The sequence below is a fragment of the Sycon ciliatum genome, chromosome 1 (assembly GCF_964019385.1).
Source record: "Sycon ciliatum chromosome 1, ocSycCili1.1, whole genome shotgun sequence".
NCBI lineage: Eukaryota > Metazoa > Porifera > Calcarea > Leucosolenida > Sycettidae > Sycon > Sycon ciliatum.
The window spans coordinates 46,298,952-46,326,337 of record NC_088643.1 but is presented as its reverse complement, the minus strand read 5'-3'; the positions used below and the strand labels follow the sequence as shown (position 1 = coordinate 46,326,337).

Genomic DNA, 27,386 nt, shown 5'->3' with positions numbered 1-27,386 from the left:
TGAGTGTGGTGGCTCGACAATAGACACAAACTGAAGGAGAGAACGGGCTCAGGCCCCGACATGGCTACTTCCCCTTGTCTAGCCCCCAAGACGAAAATGATAGTAGCCGACTGGCCGAAATTAAAAAAAAAAAAAAAGAAGGAGAGAAAAGTCATTTCCAAGTGAAAGTACATGCAGCTGCCTACCAGCATCGCCATCTGCTGAAAGCCACTTTCATGGAGATCTAAAAACCGGCGCGATTTTTCATGGAGTTTTATGGCGTCGTTCCCATCACCAGGAACACCCTAGCGAGTAGCGACTATCATCTCGTTTGCTGAGGTGATTGTGAAAAGCGTTCATTAGGATTACTAATACATGTAGTTCCGATTACAACTTCATGTGCATGTATTATGATTGTATAGAATGTTTGTTAAAACCTCTACCATACACCTTGAAAAGCTTCGAACTAATCTACCTATAATTAGGTACTCAATAATTATACATGTACATTATTACACTGTACTGGAATATCGATGAAATCATTTAAAAAAAAAGAAGATAAAACGGAGATCAAATTAGAGATGAAATCATGTCAATGACATGATTTCATAATGTAACTGAGCCAGCAGTATTCACCAAAAGACACGTAGACACCCCATAAATGCGTGGTAAATGAGGCGTACATACCTACTACAAAAATACACGTACACGTAAGTACTACATTATATAAGTGCTTGCCAGGTATCTAGAGATGGAGTCACACATTATATAAGTGCTTGCCAGGTATCCAGAGATGGAGTCTTGACCGACTGCTTGCGTGCAAAAAAGCCCATACCACCAATGCACGGCTTGCCACATGGACACACGTCCCCAAGTCCAGCATGCAGTAGGCTCCAGCGGATTATGACCACATAAGTATTGGCATAATAGCATGCATGCACAACTTGTAAAATGAAGTGCAGTCCATAGATCTATGATTCGTGTTTTTCCCCTGATTTTCTAGTAGGAGATGAATATTTCAACTCAGCCAACGATCAGCTACTTTGCACCTCCAAACTTCTGCTCCCACTGCGCTGCCAGTGAATTCTGCTTGGTCATCCGCTTGGGTGCTGCGCCCTGTACATGCGTGGACGAAGACCAGACAGGTACCAACCAATTACATGTGCACATAATTATGGTCACATGTTACAAATTGATTATGAATTGTGATTGTTGTGTTGGTCACAAGTAACTAGGGGTCAAACGGGTATATCTATATCTCACGACCCAGCTCACTAGATCAAGCCAAGGTGTGGGTTCTCTTCACTCAGTATAGTCGAGCGACTCGCGAGCTGCAACTCCCAGTGCCGAAAGGCGGGCTCACGCGGCTACATAGTTACTTCCCCGTGTCTACCCCCCCCCCCCCCCCCCCAATTAACCGAGATGCTGGGCCGATCCATTCGCTGCTCCGCAAAAGTACTACAGCTTGATTTCTACTAAAACTTAAAGGCCTAACAGCTTCCATTACGCGCTACACTACGTACCTTCTCAGGGCTGCTGCTAGGCTGGCTGAAAGTTGGACCAGTGGAATAGGCTGACGCTGCGTCCTTGACGCTCACAGGTGCAGATCCCATTGAGCTAGAAGAAGTAGTAGCGCCAGCCAATGCTTTGGCGGATGCTTCTCTGGCAGCCATTGCCTCTTCCTGCACATACATGTAGAGTGGGTGACATCATACATGTAGAGTGGGTGACATCATACATGTAGAGTGGGTGACATCACATCATGCATGTACATGCCGACACAGACGTTACGAAACGTAGTGTTGGCCTTTGCAATGACGTACAAACTGGCAACGCATGTTTGAAAGTAGACCAAGGCGTAACTTCTGGCAACTGAAAACTATGGAACTATTCCACTGTTATAAGTACAATGGTAAATACATTGTACGCCAGGCCAGGGGCCAGGGCGTCACATATACGCCTTCCTTTGGCACTTCGCAAAGCGAATGCGGCAAAGTAAACACCTTTTTCGAAATACTGCCACGGTAGTGGTGGGACAAATTGCCTGTGCCTACACTCTAAGCGTCGTCACTGACCTTCTCTCTCTCAGCCTTCTTTTTCAGGGCGTCATCTTTGGCTTGCTGAGCACGCTGGGAGTCCACTTCGCGCTGCTCTCTCTCCTTCTCGAACTCTGCCTGGCGACGTCGGACTTCCTCTTCCTCTTTCTGCAGGGTACAGGTTGAACAAAAGATTTCGATGGATTTCGAAAAAACTTAAACGGGGAAGGTGGAACTCATGTGGAGACCTTATGTCAACGGAGTCTCCAAAGCCTCAATAGCACTGCATGCAGTGCGTCCTGCAGCCCCTGGTCAATACTTGCCTCGTTTGTCCTAGTCTACGCAGCTCCGCGTCGCGTGGTCGTCTTTTTTTAACCATTTCCGAGTTTGGTATATGAATTATTATTATAGTCTTGAAAATGCTGCAGTAGTCTACGCTTGTATTCTGAATGTAGCGACAGGAGGTGGAGAATTCGCTTCGATCGTCTTGAAAATATAATGAGTGCGTTGCCCGTCTCCTCTCGGAGTCTCCTTCGTTACATTTACATCTCCAAGCGAAGTCAGGCACCCTGATGGTTCTCCTGCCTGGGGGTGGAAAGCACGTTCACACATACATGTATACATGTATTGGTAATCTATCCTGCAATCATGATAACCTCACACTTGTCACAGGCCAGCACCTAAAAACTTAGTGAAAAGCCATGTTGTCAGCCACATCTGTATCCCCGATGGCGAACTGTAAGTGACTTTCCTTGGAGTGCGAACACGAACGCGAATTTCGTCTTTCTAATCCTCCGTAGGGTTCCCATGACAATATTTAAACTACTAGTACTCGACTTGAAATCAGCCGTAGTTTTTTAAATTGCCTGTTGACGCCAGTAACAAACCGATGAATTTCGTTTTGGTTAGCATGTTCTTCAACTTGCCTTTGGAATATGATTATTGCCATCGTCACCTACATTGTATACTTATACATGTACTGTACATGATCTACCCGGTACCGGTACCGTACCTGTACCTGTACCTACACAGTTTGCAATGGGCGCAGCGTGGGTACTAGTAGTAATCTGCAACATAACAGGAATCGCAAACGGCAGAATAATCTCCCTAATCTCCTCGCCAGACATGGTAGGTAATGAGTCACTACAGCTGCTTTGAAGTCGAGCAGGAAAGACAATCATTGACTTATGCCTAATGATTTGCTGCACTACTAGACTAGGACGGTTTTACATGCATACCTCGCAAAGTGTATTACAGTACAGGCAGTGTATGGATGACTGTGAAGCCGTCATAGTCTACAACGTAGCACAACATCGATCGTGAAGCCGTGAAGGCTGAAGCACGAAAACACAGATCTGAACATGAAGGTAGACCTCCCAGCTCCATTGAATATCTTCCAGACATAATGCTTACAAAATCAAAGTTGTCAGTTAGAGTACGGGTACAAGAACATGATTGAATCTACATGCAGAACGTACCTTTCTCCGCTCCAATGCCTTCTCACTCTCTTGGGACGTTGACACCGGTTTCCTGTGCACCCCAGGTCATATGTACAGTGTCTTTAATAGTTCGTGGTCGTCGTCGTGTAGGTCGGGGGTTAAAATATCTATTACTACACCACGACTTCCCGGTGACATAGCTGATTGTGCTACAGACAGTCAACCTGCTTACCAGCTACATAATCATTGGACATCAGTCCAGTAGTACCGTTTCAACAGTGCAGCCAATACTCAACCAGGCAATAGTCACATGTAGTACAATCAGTCATTCAGTCATGTATGACTGTACTCAGTTTTCACAGTGCCTACAGTGGACGGTCTGGACTCTGGAGTCTATGCCTTTGTATAAATGGAGCGGAGAATTCGGGAAATACAGTCAGCAAGTGACTATCACCGTGAAGGCTTCATGGTGACAACCGAACAGTTTGAACTTCTCCTTGCCCAACTTTAGAATCACTGAGACTGTCTTCTACTTTGAAGTAGCACAATCGAGTACTATACAATGTACATGATTGTGTGACTGTACATGATCCATGTCTACATTCAGTATACGGGTAGTCCAAGACCGGGGAGTCGTGAAAGCCCAACTCCATGTTATGTCCAATACTGTGAAAGGCAATCATTGGGTGATGCGCAAGCTTTGCAAGATATGCATGACTGTGAATCACTGTAGATCATGATGACTAGCTTGTGACATTCATTAAATTTTAATTAAAAACCTGACAAAACAGTGCATGAGTGTGTCGTCTAATGACCTGAACAGGACTAGACTGTAGTCATTCAAGCTCCTTATGTGTCAGAATCGCTTGCAGCTGCAAGCGTGGTTCGCCTTCCCCTCCTTTAGATTTCTCCTTCAACACTTCCATTGTCACTACAAGTATTTTCACGCTTGAGATTTCCGGGATAGTAGCCATTTATTTGCCTTTGGAAAATGAGTCAAAATGAAAATTAATGAAAGATGAAATGACCTGGCTGAATACGTACATTACTCCGTGTGACTTTCCACACGACTTGGCCATGCAGAATGGTGAAAGGCTATCTCCGGTTGTGACCATGGTGTGAACACTGAACTGCTCTGCACATTTGTGCACCCCGCACTCCCCCCCCCCCCTCCCCCCCCCCCCCCCCCCCCAGCAACAGCGCCTTTATACATAATAATTATTATGTAAAACTTGTACAACGTCATGTAGTTATGACTAGCAGTCCACCAAGGTAACGAGATATTATTATACGGTCAGATAGTGCGACAACAAGGCACAACACTGACAAGGATATTGAGACATTCGACGACCTGATTCCTAGCATCTACGAAGCGCAAACCAACAACCTTCCAACTGGGAAGGCTCAGGTGCGGAAAGATCCAATGAGGGGAAGGGACATCAACATGGAGTTAAGTAGGATATTTGCTTTCGGTTCGTGACAGTTCGTCTTCGCTTGGCTTCCCGTCTTCATGTATTTTTACATACCTTTGAGCCTCCCAAGTTGGGTGGTCTGTTGCCTTGCGTTTTCGAGTTGTAGTTAGACCGGTTTGTCCAATGGTCTTACTAGTCTCGTCATCATCATCCCGTAACGTTCGACTTTCTTTGTTGCCGAGGGACATAGCTAGTGCACAATTCAGGCGCGTACGCAGGGTCTCCTCTAGGGGGGTTTCCAACCGAATCGCAAACGACTCGTTTTAACCCCTTTCTAAAGAGTCCTAGGGAATTTTTCAAAATTATGCATTTTTTCGTGTTCTTTGGATCATAACTTCAGTTCTACTCACTCAATCTTCACTATCTTAGGCTTCCTGGAAGTGGAAAGGTAGACCTACCAGGGAGAGAATGAGGTCGACCATGATAGCCAGGAGTCTGGACACAGTACAGCCACGTACATAATTATCCAGCGCTATATATTATTATGCTATAGAGTATAGGCTAGCGGTAGAGTGCAGCGACAGTGCGAAAAAATGCCCCAAACTGCACTGGGCCAAAGGCCCAAATTGCAAACGCGTCCTGCTCCAGCGATTTCGTTTTTCTTGATTGCAGAGTTTCGATTTTTTTGTGTACTCTTGAAAATATCACACGTGAAGCCCCTGCAAATTTGAGCAGGTCAGCGTGACGAAAAGTTTCAAATTCTCGATACTCGAGAGTCGCACTGCGCGCTTTTGACAAGATCGCGGCTCAACTAATAATTAAATTATTACTTACGAACGATTTATCTCAAGAGACATTGCTCGCAGCGCGTCGCAAATTGTTTCAACCGACAGCTGAGAGTTTTCTATTCGACCTGGATCTGGATTTGACTGAGTTACGATCTGTTGAAGTTTTGCATTCTTGCCAGATCGATCGTGCGCCCTACCAAAATATGGCCAAAAACGTTGCTCGTTTGGAACAGTTGGGGGGGGGTTTCCGGGCAACGGGAACCCCCCCCCCCCCCCCCCCGCGTACGCGCCTGCCGTGCCATCTTCGTGGAGCACCCCTTCCCCTCATTCCGCACCTGAGCCTTCCAAGTAGCTGGAAGGTTGTTGGTTTGCGCTTCGAGCTTCGTGGATGTGTTGGAGCTACGTAACCAGTAACAGGGTGTCAGGTCGTCGAATGTCTCAATATCCTTGTCAGTTTCGTGCCTTGTTGTCGCACTATCTGACTGTATTATTTCGTTACCTTGGTCGGGACTGTTAGTCGTAACCAGTAACTCATAGGTCCTTTTCTCTTTCCATAATTATAAATTATGTGCTCAAGTTGGGTAAATACAATGACCTTATGTGCTGTACATGTACAGTACCAGTTTCTGGAGCGGGAAACGGCTGTTTAGCACGCAGTCACTTGAATGCACGAATACTACAAAACCACTGCCGAATTAGCAATCACTCTACACGCAATTCATTTGCATTACATATTCAAAATGCACTGATGGACAGAGTAATGATTACAAAATACAGTACATGTCAAACTCTCATGTCTGCTTGGACGTTTCCCAAACAGTGGTCACCATGCATGCAGCTGTTGAATTTCTCAGTAGATAATGAGCGTTTTTCGAAGTCACTGATGATACTGTGCTGAAAGTAGGGGTCAAAGGGGTGTACCGGGTACCCGACCGTTAATCTCAGGTACCGTTAGTAAAAGGGTACACGTTTGGATTTTGATGAACCAGTCAGTACGGAGCAACACTGCTGGGATCGTGTATTCCAGGCGGGAGTTAATTATTTACTACTCCACGCTGGATGTCTGCATTGTTGTTGCATTTTCGCACCTAGTAGATCTACTCCTGCGACTATCAGACACCAATCGATTTGCGAATCACAATGTGATATCAAAATGCAACCCGAGAACAGATGAATTAAAATCTTGATTTAGGTGAAAATTGCGCAAACACTTAAACATGGCTGCTAAAAGGTACCCGTTAACCCGCCCTTTAAGAAAATTACCCGTTCGTTAGTTAAAGGTACACCCGTTTGACCCCTAGCTGAAGGGCAAAATATCAGTGGCATGAAGATAATAACAGTACATTGTACTGTTACAGTGCTGGACAGTGAATGCTTTCAGGGATGCAATTGTGTCAAGCTGTGATAGTGGTGCCTACACATGTCCCCCAAGACCTTGAACGCCAGACAATTGTGTCAAGCTGTGATAGTGGTGCCTACACATGTCCCCCAAGACCTTGAACGCCAGACGGCTACGCATTTCAACGCGGTGCAGATTTGTGCAAGAGGGCAAGAGGTTGAATTCCACTACCGCCAGGACTGTAGCGCTATTGCACAGCACAAATTAATGTATTCCACCCGGAGTGGGTCACCTTTACACACCTGTAGGGAAAAGCACCACCATGAAGGCTAAGGGCCTAGGTGCAGTTGTTACAGCAATCTGACCGGGTGCAAGTGGGTGACTACTGTCTGTAAGACATGTTATTATAACGAGTTGCAAATAATTAATTTAACGATTGTCCAAAATTCATAGGTTAACGAGACGGTACGTTCACTAACTTGCAGTCTTCGGGCATATCTGCACATAACACATATGAGGCACTACAACCTCAACAGAACTTAAATTTATAACAGAGAAATGCAACTCGTTAAAACGTTAGAATTACTTCCTTGTTATATTTACATGTCTTACAGTACACCCGATACAAGAGAGCGTACCCACCACAAAGTGGTCAAAGAGTGCTAATCCTACTGGCTGCACCCATGTAAATATTATCATTTGCATATTGAAAGCTTAGCATACAAGTAATGTAAATCCTTGGCAAACACACACACACGCACCCACACATGCAAACACACACACACACACACAGAGAACCCCATACATTCACCACACGAGAAGATGCAGCAGAGTTGCAAGCATTGGAACAGCATCCAAGCCTCGGTTCCATGAATATACCCGATACCAAATGAAACTTCAATAAATTCCACAAGTCTGTCTGGTCATCGGGAGGTTAGGGTATGCAGAAAATACACATTATTTTGCTTCAAGGACAGATCAAAAAACAAACAACACAGAACAAACCAATGGAACCATTCATACAATTGTCATTCTTACGAGACTGAACAAAAGGGTTTGGAGATAAAAGGTGACAACTTGTATAGTTCAACCAACTGTAGCTGATAAGAAAAAACCGTCTTTACTGGCCAGCAGTGTGCCGGACTGACCAATAGCCCTCTAATTCATCTGTTAGCTAGTTTCAGTGAGATTGGAGCATATGCATTATGTCATAGTATCATAGATGTTTTATCAAACCCAGTTTATATATTTTCAAGAGACTCTGTTGACTAGAAAGCACTGCTGAAATATACATTGAGTGCATGTGCGTGCTTTATCAGGTCATTTCCGTGAGCCGTACGCGTATGCATATGCACAGCATCGAGGCAGTACATGACACCAACACACCTGTCAGTGCATATGCGTAAGTTACACGCATTCAAGGATACGTGCGTATGCGTGTCTGCTCTGTGTGTATGCTCACATGCATGCAAGTGCGACGGAATGGCTAACTGTACCGGGAAAACGGCTACGATATCGTACACGTAGGTGCGCTGAAAAGTAGATAACATACTAAGCGTGTCATAACTCTCGGTTTTGTTCAAGCACATATATACACATTCAAATTGCGTATGATGCAATACAAAGCAGCATAACTTTGCTAGCATGAAAAACGGGAGTGCAGCACTCTGCATTCGCACTCAGATAATATACCGGCAGTTTATCAAGTGTAAACGGTTAGAAGCAGATAGTACTGCGGCCGTGCACAGTCAGCGCAATACCTACACTCCTCAGCAGTAATCTATGCAAACTGTGCACATAAGAGTGCACTCGGGACCGGTTGGTGGCGTTCATTAGCGGATTTATTGGGACGTATTAGTGCATCAACATATTACCAGCATAACATTGGATTATCTCTGTATCACTTCAAGTGTCAGCAGCCCACTCGGGGCCGAAAAGTAAATCTGACATCTCACGCCAAGATAGATTAAAACCGGATACACGCATTCTTACGTGGAAAAGTGTGATGACTGCCCGGCCTTCTGTTCCCACTTGCTGGCCAGCTGCGATCCCCGGCGTGCTGATATGCCTGATCCAATGCTAGCCTATACGCAGTCAAACACAAAGTGAAAAGATACGAGTTTCTGTACACGTTCAGTGGTTTTTCTGGGTGCACTTGAAACCGCACTTCGATTCATTCAACTTATCCAGAAAGCACGGTGGCGTAGATAAGACCCTGCATCTGGATCTCAGGGCAAGAAAATGCCCTCATATCTCTATTATGTGGGCACTGTTCATCACTTAGAAATGTCCGTGATTCCGGATCACATACACTTCAATGAAGAAGGGCCAGAGAGTGGGCATCATATTACGTCACTAATTCCACAAAACTGGCTAAAGAGTAGTAATATTTCCACTAAAACTCACCCACAGGGTGTGCCCGGTAGACCAAGGTGTCTGTGACTTTGGATAATCAGTGGTTTGCCCCCACAAGGGACTTGAGCAAGCTGATAAGAAAACCATTGTACTAGCTCATTCTTTCCAATTATCATTTCCGTTTGCATTCCTTTTGTCCAGCAACACATGACAAAACAGTGCCACAGAAAAGCACCTGAATAGCTCAGTGAGCCTCACCTCTTCTTGCTTGCGCTTTTCTTCTTCTTGCTTGCGGATGAATTCCTTCTCCTTTTGCAATCGCTTCTCTTCCATTTGAGCCTGGCGTTTGTCAAAGTCTGGTACGGCTTCGATTTTCGTCCTCCTCTAGGAAAAGAATATTTTAAAGTCCAGTCTCGCTGTCAGTGATACTAGCACACTAAGTCTGCTTGTACCAGAATAGTACACATATACAGGAAAGATAAGGCGGCGTCAACTATGATGTGTGTGTGCGCGTGTACGCGTGTGTGCGCATGTGTGTGTGCGTGTGCATACATATGTGTGCAAAAGCCAATCAAATTCAGTGAATCAGTCATAGAAGGCATGTAAATCACATTAGACTATTAAATAGTCTATTTTCAAGTATTTTGTTTACAATAGGCGCATACATGTACATGTATGTTGCTTATAAAATGATACGCATCATGGAAATCATCATTTCCACTACGTAGTAGCAGAATAGACATTTCGACTCACGCTTCTAATACGCTCCAGCCTGGCCTGTTCTGCTTGCTCAGCGCTGATCCCTGGAGCAGCTGCCTGTGCTGGCGTGTCCGTGTCCGCCGGCTTGGTCTTTGGTATGAACTCCAGCTCTTCCACTGTGCTGATCGTTTTCTGCAGGACATCCTCGCTCTTAGAACTCAAACTGGGTGATCCGGTGGCCACTGTGGTTGGCTGTAAGATACCTGCCGTGGCTTGCTGTGAGGGTTGTTGCTGTGTATTCGAAGCAAGCGGGGGCAGCAGAATGAAAAAGAAACAGGGACCAAGAGTTACTATTTTATCTAGCAGGTTAGTGTGAGCATGGTATCCTTTTGGGAAGCACAATCATTTATCTAGCGCTCATACTCAGCGGATCGACGTCGGTTAGGCAGTAGTCACTACGCCAAGGTACATCCATCCTACAATATGGCAGCAGCCTTGGTGTTCAGTTGTGAGCTTGAGTAGTGTATTGGTGACTGCTGTACACTTGGATCACAGCAAAATCGGGATGCACAGGGCTAGCAGCAGCTGCAGCGGCAGCAGACGCGACAGCAGCATCGAGCGCTAGCAGCAGCGGCAGCGGATGCGACAGCAGCATCGAGGGCGATAGCAGCATCGAGGGCGACAGCAGCATCGAGGGCGACAGCAGCATCGAGGGCGACAGCAGCATCGAGGGCGACAGCAGCATCGAGGGCGACGGCAACTGCAGCGGCAGCGGAGGCGGACGCGACAGCAGCATCGGAGGCGACGGCAGCGGCGGCAACAGCAAGTGCTCACCGCATGTTGCAAAGCTGAGTAATCTCCCGTAACAGGTTGTTGGACTCTGGCAAGACATGGACCAGACCCTTGACCAGCCTGACTGATGGCACCAGTGGCCGCAGCAGCAGCAGCAGGGGCCATGGCTGTGGGTTGTGGTGCACTGGGTTGTTGATCTGAGCTGGCAGCTGCTGCTGCTGCTGCTGTTGTTTGCTTGGCCCGGAGTTGGGACAGCGAGGGGCTGCTTGTCCGCGGCTGTTGAGTTACTTTCGCTGGTGATCCGGCTGGTGCTCCAGTGGTTTTGTGCTTGAGAGCAGGCGACGTGCTGTTCAGAAGATCGGCCCATTCCTTGTCAATGTCCAACACCAGGGATTTCTGAATCTCCTCAACTTGCTTCTGTTTGTCTTCTTTAGATGGCCTGGACTTGCCCCCATCTGCAACAGTCGTTCCCCTAAAGCAGAGATACATAACGTTACATGAGGACAAAGGGAAAACGTGTAAGTACAAAGTGTTCAGCCAACCACTGCATTGAAGGAAACAGAAACACGTAATCCACACTTGTTTCCACAGAATCAAGGTCTGCGTGCAAGTGAGTGCAGTCACCACTATAGCCGTGGCAGGCTAAACGTGCTTGTACGAAACTGCTGCCGAATGCCCCGCTTGCTGAGGTAATGGTCCCGGAGATATCCACAAAATTTGAAAGCTTACATTCACAGCAGATTCGTTCACCACGATTGAGACACACAAACAATACCGCACAAATATTCACTTACGCCGTGAGCTGTCCAGAATCTTTTTTCGCTGCTGCCTGTTGCGGACCTGATGCATGGGGCTGCTGCTGAGGCATAAACCCTTGCCCAAACGGCTGCCCTGACGTGGCGGCAGGCTGGAACTGATCTCCAAATCCACCGGTACCTGTAGCACCTGCTTGTGGAACTGCTGTCGATGGTGCAAAGGGGGCTGTGCCGAACGGTCCAGGAGCCCCTGCGGGTTGTGCCGCGGGGGCTGATGCAGTTGTTGCTGCTGTGATCGGAGGGAATGCAGTAGATGTGAATGCCACTGGAGCTGCCGCAGCCCGTGGTGCTAGTGGGGCGGAAGCAGAGGCAGTAACCTGCATATGTGCTGGTGGAGCTAGAGCTTGTTGGCTTGTTGTGTTGAAAGCCGAGAAAGCATCAACTGCAGCTGGTTGTTGTTGTTGCTGCTGAGGCTGTGCAAACTCTCCAGTTTGTGTGCTGGGCAGAGAAGAGGTGACCAAAGAGGAAGAAAACCCTCCCGTCTGATCAGGCGGCATAGATGAACTTCTGTTAGCTGTCTGCTTCAAGTTGTCCCGGGATGAAGGCGGTATTGGAGGCGATGGTTTGGCTGCAGGCACCTGGCTGCTCAATGGATTACCAAAAGAACTTCCAAAGGGATCAAAACTAGGCTTGTTTGGAGCTTGTCCTGATCCAGCAGCGCTTCCAAACGGTGCACCACCAAATGCATCAGTTGTGGCAGCTGTGGACGGGGAGAACGAGTCTCCAAATGCAGAGCTGACAACGTTTGGTGCACCATCAGTCTTGGCTGGACTGGGAGAGAACGACGTTAGTCCAAATGGATCCACATTGCTGCTGCCAGACGTCTGATTGGAAGACTGCTGCTGTGTTGTAGATGATGCTCCAAAGGCATTATCTAGGGGGTTGAATGATGATCCTGGGCCAGTACTGCTGCTTTTCAGAGGTGCATGTTGGTCAGGAAGTCCAAACGCATCATCAAAGCCAGAAGTAGTACTTTTTTGTGCCGAAGTGTTGGCAACAGCAGCAGCTTGAAGACTTGCTGTGGATGAGGGTGTACTGAAAGCACCATCGAATCCAGACTGTTGACTGGCAGCTGTGGATGAAGCCGCACCAAAGGCATCGCCAAAACCAAACTGTTGGGGCGCTGCTGTTGCTGCTGCTGCGGATGGCTGCTTTTCTGATGAGCTGCTGTCAGTAGTCTTAGCTGCTGACTGTACAGGAACAGGAGCAGGAGCAGGACTGGCACTAAATGAGTCGCCAAATCCAAACGATGAGTCAGCTGCCTGAGTGGCATTGCTCGAGATTCCAAATGCACTATCAATACTCTTCCTGCTATCTGGGGTTTGAGTGGGAACGGGAGATTTCGATGCAAAGAGATCATCAAATTTCAGCATGCTCTGTGGAGCATGGACATTCACTGCTGGTGGATGGTTGGAAGTGGTAGCAGAAATGGCAGAAGCAGCAGATGCAGGAGGAATGACCGGAGAACTTGCTTGCAGTGTGCTGGCTCCCCCTGCTGCAACTGGTGGAGGAGTGGCATCACTGCTTTTTGCTGTCGTTCCTGATGAAAATGAGGATCCAAATGGTTCAAATGAGCCGCTAAATCCATCATTAAAGCCCAGTGGTTTGTCCGCCGCAGGCACAGCAGCTGTGCCTGAAGTAGCACTGCCAACAGCAGTGTTGGCTGCTTCGGCTACTCCTGGCTGCCGTACCTTGGCTGGCGTAGTAGCAGTGCTCCGTTGTGTTGGTGGTACTGGCGGTGGGATGGCCTTGCTGCTTGGCGCAGTGGCTGCTTCGACTGTTGCAGGAGCAGCAGCTAAAGCGGCAGTAACAGCAGTAGCAAGTGTGCTTGCATCAGAGCTTGCCACACTAGGTGGCATAGCAGTCTGATTGCTCGTTTTGTCAGCAGGTACGCTCGAGAATGCAGCATACTTGTCCGACACTTCTGCTGCTGTTTGCTGGTCACTGACATGGGTTGTGTCCACAGTGCTACCCGGTGTGCTTGAGGCAGGAGCGCCAACAGGGGTTGGTGTCAGCAATGCTGGTTGCAATACTGGATCAGTGTCCGTGGAAGCAGCAGCAGCAGCAGCAGGCGCTGTAGGCAATGCAGACACACTATGCGCCTCGGCCTGAGACTGACTTGGAAAGTTGGCAAAAGAATCTCCAAATGCAGCGACTGCATCGCTGCTTGATGCGACGGTACCTTGCGAAGAAGCAAAGGGATCGTTGACCATGGTGGGTTGGCCAACAGAAGATGACATGCTGGTAGCTGCAGTATTGTCTTTGCCAGTGAAAGCATCATTGAACGGAGCTGATGTTGTGAAGGCGTCCTGGCCAGCAAACAGATCTCCGTGTGGTGCATTGCCCCCAAAGCCAGTTGCTACTGATTCTTTAAGCCTGTCACTATCCAGTGGAGCAGCTGTGTTAGGATGCTCCTCGGCAGTATCTCTAGGTTGATCAAAATTGGAATCGCTACCAGCGTCTGCCATTCCTTCCAACGGAGCAGCTGGAGCAGGTACTGCAGTACTGGCTGGGCTGGCATCTGCCATGCCGAATGCATCGGCGAAGCCACCAGACTGAACCGGTTTCTCGCTTCCACCATCAGCCGGAGTGTCAAGCACTCCGAACGCATCCTCAAATCCGCTCGGTTTCCCCGAGGTTGCTGCTGACGGTTCTAGACTAAGCTTGCCAAAGGCATCATCAAATCCACTAGCTGCTGTGGTCGAGCTGGAACCACCTGTAAAGCCAAACGCATCATCAAACGCCACTGGCTTTGTGGATGCAGTGCCAGCACCGAAAGCATCAAACTCACCGGGTTTAGTCTCTCCTGCTGCACCCGCTGAGCTGCGAAACGGATCATCAAACAAAGACTGCTCAGTGTGCTCACTGGCCTTGACAGGGTCTGCAGCGGCCGACGATTTCACTGCTGCTGTTTCAGGAGCACTTGCAGTGAACGGGTCGCTGAACCCAATAGTTGCTGCTCCTGTGCCAGATGGTTTGGCTGCTTCAACAGATGCTGCCGATGCAATAGAAGGAGCGCGAGGGAGGCTTGGCGATCCATCGCCTCCTTTGTTGGTTGCTGATATCTGTGCAGCAAATGGGTCATCGGGAAAGCCGGTTGCAGGTGCTACAGTGCTTGCAGGCAGACCATCACCTCCTATGCTGGTTGCCGATATCTGTGCAGCGAATGGGTCATCAGGAAAGCCGGTTGCAGGTGCTACAGTGCTTGCAGGCAAACCATCACCTCCTATGCTGGCTGCCGATATCTGTGCAGCGAATGGGTCATCAGGAAAGCCGGTTGCAGGTGCTACAGTGCTTGCGCTGCTCATACTGCTATCATTGCTGGACACAACCTGTAGTGTGGTGCTGCTGGTCGTACTGGCAGTCAGGTTGTGGCCAAACGGATCATCCAACTGCTGAGGCTGCTGCTGCTCAGTCTCTTCTTCCAATGCCTCCAGGCTCTGAGGAGTCGTAGAAAGTGCAGGCAAATTGGAAGAACTGGGAAAGGGAGAGGGAATATCACCAATCGCCTTTGCTGTAGAGCTGAACGGATCAGCGAACATGCTGTCATCACCTCCAAACGGATCATCCGCACTCATTTGAAATGGATCCGCAGAGCTAAACGGGTCATTCTCTCCGGCTGTCACGTCCGCAAAAGGATCCATCTTGGGCTGCTGCTCAGACACTTCACGTGCAGTTAAACTGGCAAAGGAGTCGTTCGTGAACGGATTGTCGTCGGTTAGGCAGAATGCATCAGCTGGCGGCTTCTCCTTGTCAAACGCAGCGCCGTCTGTTTGTTGTACAGGTGAGAAGGCAGCAGCTGAGGAGATGGCACTGCTACCGTCACTTGCTTCTTGACTTGCCAAGTCACTGGCTACGGGTGCGGCTCCACTACTGTCGCGCAAGAAGCCAGCTGGACGCTTGGATGAGAAGCTGACCCAGCGACTTCCTTTCCTTGTCGGCACCCTTCGCTCGTTGACGGAGACCTTCTTGGCACCGTCCTCAGACGTGTTCGCGTTGCTGCCGTTGCTACTGCTGTCACCACCAGAGCAGGATGGATCGCGGATGGACGCTGACTTCCTCACTCGTGTTGGTATGCTGGTCGTGCTACGTCTCTCAGTGGTGCCTGGAGCTGCGGGTTCGGCTGCACTTTGACTTGGCTCAGCCACTGTTGGTGCCGCATCCACTGCTGCGGGTTCGGTGCGTTTTTCTTCGTCCACTGCTGATAAACGATCGTACTAACAGAACACGACAAAAACCAAAAAGCAAAGCCACACAGGGAATGACACACACACAATGATGATATCAAACTAACAAGGAGCAGGTTATATTCGGAGTGAATTCTGCCAATGATCTGATAACTCTCACACCAAACGTCAGGCACCAATCAAACTGCAACATGCCGCAAAGAGTGAGTGATAGCTAAGGTGCCAACAGCACCAGTGCACTGCACATCACTAATACAATGCAGAGCACAAAAAAAGGGGTCAGCACGGATGTGGCTGACACACTATACAGTGCACTGCACAAAAAGGGGTCAGCACAGGTGTGGCTGACACACTATACAGTGCACTGCACAAAAAGGCCTGAGCACAGGTTTGGGTGATATGCGCGTGAAACAGAGAGATCAAGGTCACCACAGCCCGACACAGGCAGGCTACGGTTATCTTCCCTCTACGCCTCCCCCCCCCCCCCCCCCCCCCCACGCCTCCTTCCCGGGGCCCTGTATTTCAGACAGCAGAGAACTACATCATAGTTCATGCGCTGTACCACAAAGTTTCTTCTGTAGCCATTCGCATAGGATGTTCAATGCAAAGCAATATTTAGTTAGACAGACCTGCCAAAACCTGCACCAGCATATGATCTCAAAATTCAGTAGATTAGCAGCACCAGCCACAGTGGACAAACTGGCACACACACATACCGCAATGCTGCAAGTACCGGGGACAGTATTTTGTTTCTGTAGTTAGAAGCTATCTAGTTGGCTACACAGTGTACATGCTGAACCTCACTGAACATACAGGACTACGGTTGTGTGTGTGTGGGGGGGGGGGGGGGGGGGTGCGAGCGCATGTGTGCGTGCGGAAAAAAATTCTTCGGGAGAATCTTGACATTGCAAAAGCCTGGTCAGTGAAAATGTTCAGATGGTCATACATGTGCTCCTGGCCCAAGAGCTCAACTTACCGACTGCACGAGTGACGGTCCATCAACGTCATTCGGTAACATGTCGCCTATTCACATGTGCACACACACACACACACACACACACACACACACACACACACACAGAAAACCAGTCCCAAGAACTGAATGACCTGCAGTATGTCGTGAATTCACCACATCACCAGGCCCTTTATACGGTGTGGATTGTGCAGTCCAGATTGATAGAACAGACAACATCCAACCCCTCTAAAGCCAGAGATCTGAGCTGCACCAAGGCAGCACCGTGACTCCCCTACGGGTGTTTTGCGCCTTAAAGGACGTGCCTTGAAGTACCCGTTACAACCCGGGTCTCTGGCAACCTATATCCAAAAGAGAGCCAGGTTCTACACATAGTTGACTTGCCAGTCATGTCGGCTGTCTACCGCCACACAGGCGTACCGGTACTTGAACATGTTGCATTCCATGGTACCATTCATTGACGTATGGATACATGTGATTTTGAAACGAGTGTGGGTTGAATGCAACTGTGTTGTATCTATGTGAGAGTGTGTGTATGTGTGTATGTGTGTGTGTGTGTGTGTGTGTGTGTGTGTGTGTGTGTGTGTGTGTGCGTGCGTGCGTGGGTGCGTGCGTGTGTGTGTTGAATGCAACTGTGTTGTATCTACGTGAGAGTTCGTGTACTTCGAAGTATGTGTGCGGTACTGCTCACCTCTTCTCAAGAAGCGCATCAAGTGCATGCAGAGAGCAAACTCTGCAGGTGCAAGCTGCCCATCAAAGTCCATGTCAGCCAAACTCCTGGAGGCCGGAGGCAGGTCACGGCAAACACACATCATTGAAAGCACATGTTTAAAGGGGAAGTTAAGGCAAAAATTAAAATTTCACCAGTTGTAGTCTTCGGGGTGCTGAGTCGAATGGTCTTGGTCCGAGAAAGCTGAGACGCTCCCTTCCTACTTGAATCCCAATCGAACTTGCGCACTTCCACCGAAACTGGGTGACTGCGCCCTACTAGATGGGGATTTGTATGCAAAATGTCACTAAAAGCGCCGTTTCGTTCTTATAAAAGCAAGGATGACCGCGATTGGCCCATATGTTGTAGTCTTTTGGACGCTGAGTCGACTGGTTTTGGTCCGAAAAGGCTGCGATGCAGCGTTCCTCCTTTATTCCCAATCGAACATGGTTGAACAAGTGGTCACGTGCTCCTGGGTGCCCAAATCACCTGGTCACCACGCCAGCAGGCGACAACTTTCACACCAAGGTTCAACTCGAGTGACAGGACTGCACCCAAAAAAGGTCAAACAGGCTAGTAAGTTGTACCCTGCAGGCACGGTGACCAGGTGACTGGTGTACGCAGGAGCACGTGACCACTTGTTCAACCATGTTCGATTGGGAATAAAGGAGGAACGCTGCATCGCAGCCTTTTCGGACCAAAACCAGTCGACTCAGCGTCCAAAAGACTACAACATATGGGCCAATCGCGGTCATACTTGCTTTTATAAGAACGAAACGGCGCTTTTAGTGACATTTTGCATACAAATCCCCATCTAGTAGGGCGCAGTCACCCAGTTTCGGTGGAAGTGCGCGAGTTCGATTGGGATTCAAGTAGGAAGGGAGCGTCTCAGCTTTCTCGGACCAAGACCATTCGACTCAGCACCCCGAAGACTACAACTGGTGAAATTTTAATTTTTGCCTTAACTTCCCCTTTAAAAGCAACATCGTGAGTCCTGCACACGTGAGGCCCGGACTTGGAAGGTACAAGTAGTCGACTTGATCTGGTGCACTGAGTTGAACATAGCAACTCCCAAATACTCAGTAGCCGGTACCCCTGTTTACTAGCGTCAGCCATCCCTGTATCCACCCAAACTAGTGCAACCGTCAAACAGCATGTGTACATGTGCATTATACTAACAGTCTAACATATGTACATACTCAACTTGATCTCCATAAAAATAAAAATAAAAAGTAAATTATCGTGTCCGTTCCCGAAGGGAACTCACGACAGCCGCTAACACCCGATAAACCCTAGCGGCATAGATACAGTCATACATAATAGATTGAGTACATACATCCATACATCCCGCACATGGGTACACCATGGCTCACCAGACACGTGCTAGTTGTGTGACAGGTAGATACGATCGCTTCAACAAAGGTTTCGCAGTGTCGCCTGGATGAAAAGAAATGCATGACAAAGCGGAGTTGAAAGTCAAACCAGTATAAGCTACATTCCCCGAACGGTAGAATCAGTGCTCACCTTGTGCACACGCACGCATATGCACGTGCATGGGTGTGCGTGTGTGTGTATGTATGTATGTATGTATGTATGTGCACACACACACACACACACACACACACACAAACACACGCAGGCACGCACGCACACACACACACACACACACACACGCGCGCACAGATGAAACCAGCAAAGACTGAAAACAAGGCTTGAGCACAGAAATGCGTGCCAATGAAACATGCTACACCACATCGCCGCCACCTGCACTGCTCCACTGCATGCAGGCCACCCATGCACACGTTCACATCACATGACTTTCACATCACCTAACATTAAGTTTTTGGCTCACCTTCACAGCCCATACTCTCTGGCGCGCATGCTTCTGGCCCAGAGCAGATCATACGACGAGATTGTTCTAGTAAATGTTATAGTAAGAAACTACCAGTTTACTCTTTGTTATGATCAGTTGGTAGTTACCTTGTATAAAGCCACTGGATTCGCTGTCGAGCTTTTCAAAAGCCGCTACGTAAGCTTTCATCTCAGCCTCCGATATAGCAGGTATCTCGTCTGCCCTCAGTTGGCGTGGGAGGAGGCCTTCCGGGGTACTTTCAGGCAGCTCCGCACCCGACAATTTCACCTTGATGAGGTGCATGGCAATGAGGAACTCGGGCAGACTGAGAGAACCGTCTTCGTCAAAGTCAGCTAGGCTCCTGGTGTGTGGGAATGTGACAAGCAGTCAGTGAAACAGACAGAACGGTTTCATACACCAATGGTTTAGACTTTAGAGGCTGCCACTGCCCTGCCCATGTCTAAAGCAGCATGAACCGCGCTACAGTAAAATAGACTAGGGGTGAAACGAGTGTATCATTAAAAGCTATCGAGCGATCATTCAAACTAACGAGCGATCTATCGAGTACTCGATAGTAATCATTTTCAAGCCATACATTTACTGGCTGAAAGAAAGAAAAAAAAGAAAAAAGAAAAAGGTTCCCTCTCGTTGTGTGCCTTGCAATCATCGTATAACATTTACACATACATGTCGACATATAGGAAATGCTTACAGTATAATTAGTCCTCCTTGTAACTATATTAAAACTGTCTCCGAAACGCTTGTCTAGAAAAAGATTTTTTTTTAATTCTTTGCTGCCGTGAGACTTAGCTTGTGCTCTTCTTCGATGTGCTTTCCTTCCCCTCTTGGGCCTTTTCTAACCTGAGCCTTCCAAGTTGGAAGGTTGTTGATTGGCACCTCGTAGAAGTGTTGGATCTAGGTGTGAGGTCTTCGAATGTCTCAGTACTCCTTGTCAGCCCGTGCCTTTTTGTCACACTAGCTGACTGTACAATTATGATCTGGTTACGCTGGTGGACAGTTAGTCAAAACTCGTAACATGTTGTCCTTTCCTTTAATCCAGCAGTTCCGCACTATGCATGCAGGGCAGGGATGTTATAATATTACAGTAGTCATACGTCTACAGCTGTACTATACACACATGTGCAGAATATCTATCGAGTGCTCGCTAGGCTATCGAGCTTCAGACAAACGAGCGGGTACCCGTCTGGCCGATGTACTCGTGTCACCCCTATAGAAACCCTGCCCCGGTCATAGTGAACAATGCCACGCCCAGGACCACCACCGGGCCCCAGTGCAGCACTGATCAAGCTGCATATATGCCCCAATGTTATATAGGGTGGACATGTATGCAGCTTGATCAGATACAGTCAACCTCGTGTATACCAATCTCGAGTATAACAACAGTTGGCGGATAACAACACAATCTTAGGTGACCTTGAAGTGATCATTTGCGGACTGCATACTTTCGACCTGGCTCATGAACTGATAGCGACGACTTGCGAATAACGGCACCTTTTCATACTACAATCGCATAGCATCAGTGGTCCTACGTTTCGCACCTAACGGAAGTAGGCAATCAGATCAGCTTACACTTTTCCTCAAGGAGGACAATCAGGCTGCGATCAACTTGAAGTATTTACAGCCTCGGTGGCGACCCGCTGGACCCAGGAAAGTAGTAAACCTGCTAGAAGCTCTGCCCGGACACAGACAATCAGGGGCGTCGGAAGGTATTCAACATTGGTGCGGCCGCACGAGTAGGCGGGGGTCGGGGGGTCCTCTCCCGGGAAAATGTTTGGGAAATTGGGCCCAAATAGCCCATATTTCATTGCTTCAAAAGTCGCAAGATGAACTTATTGGTGCGGCTTTGGCCGGACCTCACACCGGTCCCCCCCCCCCCCCCCCTCCCCGACGTCCCTGATAGTGTGCTGCACAGTGGACACCGGCACTGAATAGTACACAGCGGCCTGGCATGCAGCCGTTGCGGATTGATTATTTCAACAGCTATTGCGCACCTTACGGCTACAGTGGTATAGTCACATCAATGTGAAAACACGCCCGGTCATTTAAACACAACATGCTTACTATTAATACTAACCATATTTGACTGAGATCCGGCATAGGCAGTTTCGATTGAATAAAGAAGTTGCGAGCCTGGTCTCCTGCAACAGATTTCAATACAAATATCGGCAACACACACACATACATGTATACATTTGCTGCAGCCCATTCAGTGACCAAAACACGTGAACAGGCGTTAGTGAAGGCCCAATAGACTTTACTGTGACCAATCCTTGCTTAGCATGCATTCTGAAACATTCTTATCCATTAGGTCCAAGCACATACCGGTATGCATGTAAACAATATATTATAGTTCTAGAGTCATTGTTGAACACTGCAACATGGAATATTGAGTAAGCAATCGCTCCTGGCAACCTTACCATCTAGCAATCCATCTTCCGGTGAAAGCGAGTAGAAGATAGAGATGTTCTGGTTCCTTTCCAATGCAGGAATCCGCCACACGGGTGGCGGGGCTTCAACAATGAAAAGAAGAGAGGGGGAGAGAAAGAGAGGGGGGGGGGTGAGTGAGTAAGTGAGAGAGTGGGTAACGTTTAAGTGATTGGATGAGTGCCGGTTGAAGGGAGGGACGAGCGAATATCATACGGAGAAAAAAACTATCGACCTGGATTGAAGGGTTCAATCAATAGTCTTCGTTGCTATAATACAGATCGAGTTCGGATGTTAGGTGACCTCATCATCTGGATGACACAAACTGGGTGAAAAATTGAAAATACCACTTTCCCCTGATATCTAGCCCATTTGATGGTGGTTTAGCGTGTGCGCTAAGCCCTGTTAACGAACATGGAACATCTACCGCTCATACTTACTCTGATGATCATGCATCCTCTGATTATGATGTCATTGCTATACATGCGCATGCGCATCGTGCGCGTCACTCTCCCACGCGTGCTTTCCAAATCTTGCTTTGCAGAAAACTCCTTTGTCATTTCTGCCCAAAGTGGACATTCGAAACGCCTCCGATTATGCCCTGTTGCCCCCTCTGACTGGCACTTGTTGGGTATCTCTTGGGATGGTCGTTACTATTACGAAAAAGTCCTCCCGTTCGGGCTTCGGTCAGCTCCGTACATATGGACAAGTTTGCATCTGCCCTTCACTGGGTTCTGGAGGACACATGCCACATTCACCATCTCATTCATTATCTGGATGACTTTCTGAATGTTTCGCCTCCCAGTCTTCCTCTTGCACAGCACCAGAAGTCACTACTGCTCGACCTGTTTGCATATTTGCAGGTCCCAGTTGCACCTGAGAAGGTTGATGGCCCCTCTACCGTTCTCACCTTCCTGGGCTTAGAGCTGGGCACAATGGCTCTGGAGATCCGCCTTCCACCCTCCAAGCTGACTAAGCTATCTACCACTGTGTCAACCCTCGTCCAATCCGGCCGGGCTCAGAAACGCGACCTCGCCGCCGTACTGGGCCAACTCTCGTTCACGTCCAGAGCTGTACCAGCTGGTCGCACTGACACGCCTGTACGACCTGGACAGAGCAACTCGATCAACGCCATTGCACCAATGGCTACGCATTTCGGCATCGGCAATGGCAGACCTGTTGTGGTGGGCAGAGGCCCTGACCATACGGAATGGGAAGTCATGTTTTCCTGGTGGATGAGTGGACACCAGCCCCGACATGCAACTACAGACTGATGCCAGCGGCACCCATTGTTATGGTGCCTTCTACAACGGCCGGTGGCTGAGAGGAGAGTGGACAGCCCAGAACAAAAACGAGAACATCGAGTTCAAAGAAATGTATGCTATTGTAATTGCCTGTGCGACCTGGGGTTCGGAGTGGAGCAGGCGACGCATTCAGTTTCAGTGTGACAACAAGGCCGTGGTGGACTGTATACGCTCCCGCACCTGCCGTTCACCGCCAGGCATGACACTTATCCGGGCATTGTATCTGCTGTGGAGTATTGAGCATGACTTCTTGGTTTCAGCTGTCCACTTTCCTGGTGTCACCAACTCTGTTGCTGATGCATTGTCTCGCAATTTGCTGCAGATATTCAGGCGCCAGACCCCAGAAGCAGCAGCCGAGCTAGATCAGACAGTCTTGCCAACTCTCAGTTGACGGACTCCGTGCTATAGCTAGCAGCACTGGCAATAGCACCATCCTCCCGCCGGACGTATTCTACCGCCGAGACCCGTTACTCCCAGTTCTGTCAAGTGCATGCCTGCAATCCATTGCCAGGCGACGACTTTACTTTGTGCTATTTTGCTGCCGAGTTGCTCAGGACTCTTCAGCCCCAATCTGTCCGTGTCTACATGTCGGCAATCCGCAACCTTTGTGTGGAACTTGGCTTTACCTACCCGTCCGGCCCAACGACTCTCCTCGCAAGGGTCCTGCGGGGAATCAACAGGTCGCCATCGACACAGCGTCATCGTCTGCCAATAACCACTCCACTTCTCAGGGAGATCTGCCGGCATGTTGCCTTTCCATGTATGAGGCACCCTCACGACAAGGCCATGCTAATGGCAGCTTTTTCCTTGGCGTTTCATGGGTTCTTCCGTTGTGGAGAACTGACTGCTGGCCTGAGGCGATGTGATGTGACGATCAGTACTGACCAGCGGTCATTATCGGTAAACGTGCGCTCCTTTAAGACGGACCCCAACAGCACGGGCCACACAGTATTGGTTGGAGCCAGCACGGACGCACAGATCTGCCCAGTGCAGGCCATGGCAAACTACATGGTGTTTCACCCCGGCGGCGATCATCTATTCACCTATGCTAATGGCCAGCCGCTTACAAGAAACGCAGTGTCCTCTGAGCTGCGCAACGTGCTGCCACTCTGTGGGGTCACGGATCCGAGCGCATGTGCCAGTCACTCTTTCAGGATTGGCGCCGCAACATCAGCGGCCATGGCAAGTGTCCACGAACACATCATCCGTGTCATGGGTAGATGGCGCAGTGATGCGGTCCACCGCTACATCCGGGCTGCTATAGCTGACACCCTGCGAGTGTCACGTCAATTAGCTGCAGTTCAAAGTCATCAATGGTAGCTGCGGGTTAGTGACCACATTGCGCCTGAACTGCTTAGCTTTAGCTTTACATTGCTGCTGTCAGTACAGCACAATACACCAACCGTATTTCATGATTACTCTCATGCCACATTGGGATATTGGGAACGGGCAGTCTATCTCCGCAGCTGGCTCATTTCAATCACTACCGGTCGCAGCTCCTGCCCACGGCAGGCCGACCGTCTCTCGTTCACACTCTGTGTGCTCCAGGTCACAGCTCCTGCGCAGAGCAGGCCGACCTGTCTGTCTGTCTGTCTGTCTTTCTCTCTCTCTCTCTCTCTCTCTCTCTCTCTCTCTCTCTCTCTCTCTCTCTCTCTCTCTCTCTCTCTCTCTCTCTCTCTCTCTCTTTCTCTCTCTCTCTCTCTCACTATGTGTGCTCCGGGTCACAGCTCCTGCGCAGAGCAGGCCGACCTGTCTTTCTCATGTACGCCAGCTGCTCCGCCCAATATCCCTGATACGCCAACCAGAAAACAATGTGTTCTGAGCCTGTTGCATGCCTGTATGCGGAGAGTGCGTTAATGGTGAATACCAGACATTCGAAATGAATAGTAGAATATACGGGTTACTAGTGCTGCATGTACATAGCATTTTCCTCTAAGGGTCCCGTGGCCCGGGCCGGTTAGGTACTATCAATAGTACATAACCCCCCAAGAGTGTGCAACTCTACTTTGGGTGCTGTCCCAGACGGAATTTCAAGTTGACGTCCGCACTGTACATGTATTGTCAGACGTATCCTGAACCTGTGCTGGACAAAGCCCCCGTCTGATGCCTTACAAACTAGTTATAGGAAACACGTGTGATGCGTTGACACCCCGTGCAGGTGTCGTAAATGGCTGGTACAAGAAGCACTGTATCATAAAAATGACTTAAACCGTCTTGAAATTCTGTCGAGAAAACACCCATAAGTGGAGTTGCACACTCTGAGGGGGGGGGTACTCTTGGTATTATCTGGCCCTCCGCCTGTCCTTAGCCTGTATTCATTGTTGTTGTATCTACTTCTGAAGTACCTTCCGATCTTTGATCTTTAGTATAGCAGCATGCTGCATCATAAAGCTACCAGGTAGGAATAATTAATGTTGCCGCCTGGCATTTATTATTTACTGTCGACTGTTTCGGACTACACCATGCACTATTTGGACATGATAGAAGTTTTAATTCAAAGCACCTTGCGTGGGCTGCTTCGTGTCTATACTGCTGTGATGTGTGGGCGTACTCCGAAGCAAATGCTCTCAATACCGGCACTGTACTCAAGTTCCCCGGTAGGGACTGGCGGATAGTGCACGGCGAAAGAAGCAATTCTGCTTTTCAGTCTGCTGAAAATTCTGCTCGAAGGACATGGGGGTCTTCTAATTTTTCTGCTCAAAAAGTGCTCATCCAGTTGTATATCATTCTACATATTGTCTTTGTAAAAAAATTGAGGAACAGCCATCTTCAATGCGTGGTACATCGCGTGAGTGCTGAAACAGACATTGCACTTTGACCTCTGTACTGAAGTACAGCATGAAGTCAAGCGCCAGTGCCTGCCACTAGTACTGTGGCTTGCGGACTGGATGATGTAGCGCTGTGTCTCGGCCCCTGGCCAAACTGTGACGCAGCGCCCTCTGCCAAGCACAAGCGAGCGCTTGAACTGCAGTGCTGAAAAAAGTACCCAGGATTTCTGAGAGTAAGGGAAAGCCTTGAAGTTAGGAGTCTTAGGACTCGGGATAGATCTTATGCTATTTCAAGCGTCAGTTCTGCCAAATTCTGCTCTCTCTGTCTGTGATGCCGTTTTCTGCCGAATTTCCTGCCGGCATTATCCGCCAGTCCCTATTCCCCGAGAGCGCGAGATAGTCGCCCAATTGTGAGTCATCCGCTTTTCTGCGACCACAACCGGACAGCTTTCGGAACCGATGCAGTGTGTTAACGGGGACGGCCGAGAGCGTGTGTGCTTCTGTGGGAACCATTGGCAGCTACAGGCCTGCCCAGTGAACCTCGCTTAGTAGATAAATAGCCGTGAGTGGCATGTCCGAGTGCACAGCCTAATAATCTTTATTTCAGGATTACCCAAAGGCTGACGCCCCTACCTAGCCCCGCAGTGTACATAGTACATGTACTAGGGATGTGCAGTACTAGATCCGGTGCCGCTATCTTGTATTTATGCTGGCAAATGTCATCGGTCGGCGCTGAGGTCGATTGTGCGACTTTTCCGGGACTAATCTCAAATCCTGCTTGGGGAAATCATTCTGGTAACGTGCCCCACCTGCTCTGCCTACATAGAGTACTAGTACTTACTGCACCGTCAGTATTCTCGTGCATGGTGGAGGTGGTACCAATATCTTTATCTTCAAATGGAGCAAATGGAATTGCCAAATTTGGCCTCTACGGAGCTAGCTAGGGGACAGCACACACAGGGCATGTAAGTTACTAGTTGTATGTTGTCGTGAACTCAGAACGACGCATGCACACATGAGACTCAGACTGAGCAGTAAGCACCCACCAGTTTTTCAGCCCAAGGTGATAATAGGCAGAGCCTGCAAACAACAACAACCTACAGTACTACATTTTACTGCACTACAATGTACGTCGTTACTTGTCACACTAGGGGTTGGGTAGGGACGCTTACCTGGTGCACTAGGCATCGTTAGTCGCTAGCAAACAGAGCCACTCGAACAAGACAAGGTGAGCATTGACGACGCTGGCAGAACCTTGAGACTTACAGAACCAAAAGGCTCTACATGAGCACGAAATAGTAGATCTCCTGAGCCACCAGGACTGAGAGATTAATCCTGTTGCTCAGAATCGACGAACCGTCGGACGAACGTGAAACTAAAAAGAAGTCGACGTGCCCCGTGCACATGATGCATCGCCCAACGCCATACACTGCAGATACAGACCAGCCTAGCCTCCACACCAGGCCCAGGCCAGGGCCAGGGGTCCAGTGACAG

General features: G+C 48.8%; 1 protein-coding gene across 1 annotated transcript; it reads right to left on the bottom strand.

Moving 5' to 3' along the window:
* On the bottom strand, positions 1–27,353 carry LOC135828860 (mucin-19-like). Its single transcript, XM_065341292.1, has 16 exons — positions 27,065–27,353; positions 21,814–21,906; positions 21,471–21,534; positions 19,504–19,736; positions 18,897–18,960; positions 17,506–17,591; positions 16,818–16,864; positions 11,634–15,871; positions 10,882–11,311; positions 10,102–10,338; positions 9,607–9,732; positions 8,986–9,077; positions 3,494–3,545; positions 2,055–2,183; positions 1,503–1,661; positions 1–1,095 (listed from the first exon to the last, which is right to left on the bottom strand). Exons 1-16 carry the CDS (start codon positions 27,078–27,080, stop codon positions 1,018–1,020), a joined length of 6,144 nt encoding a protein of 2,047 aa, XP_065197364.1. The 5' UTR covers positions 27,081–27,353; the 3' UTR covers positions 1–1,017.
* Between the last annotated feature and the right edge of the window lie 33 nt (positions 27,354–27,386).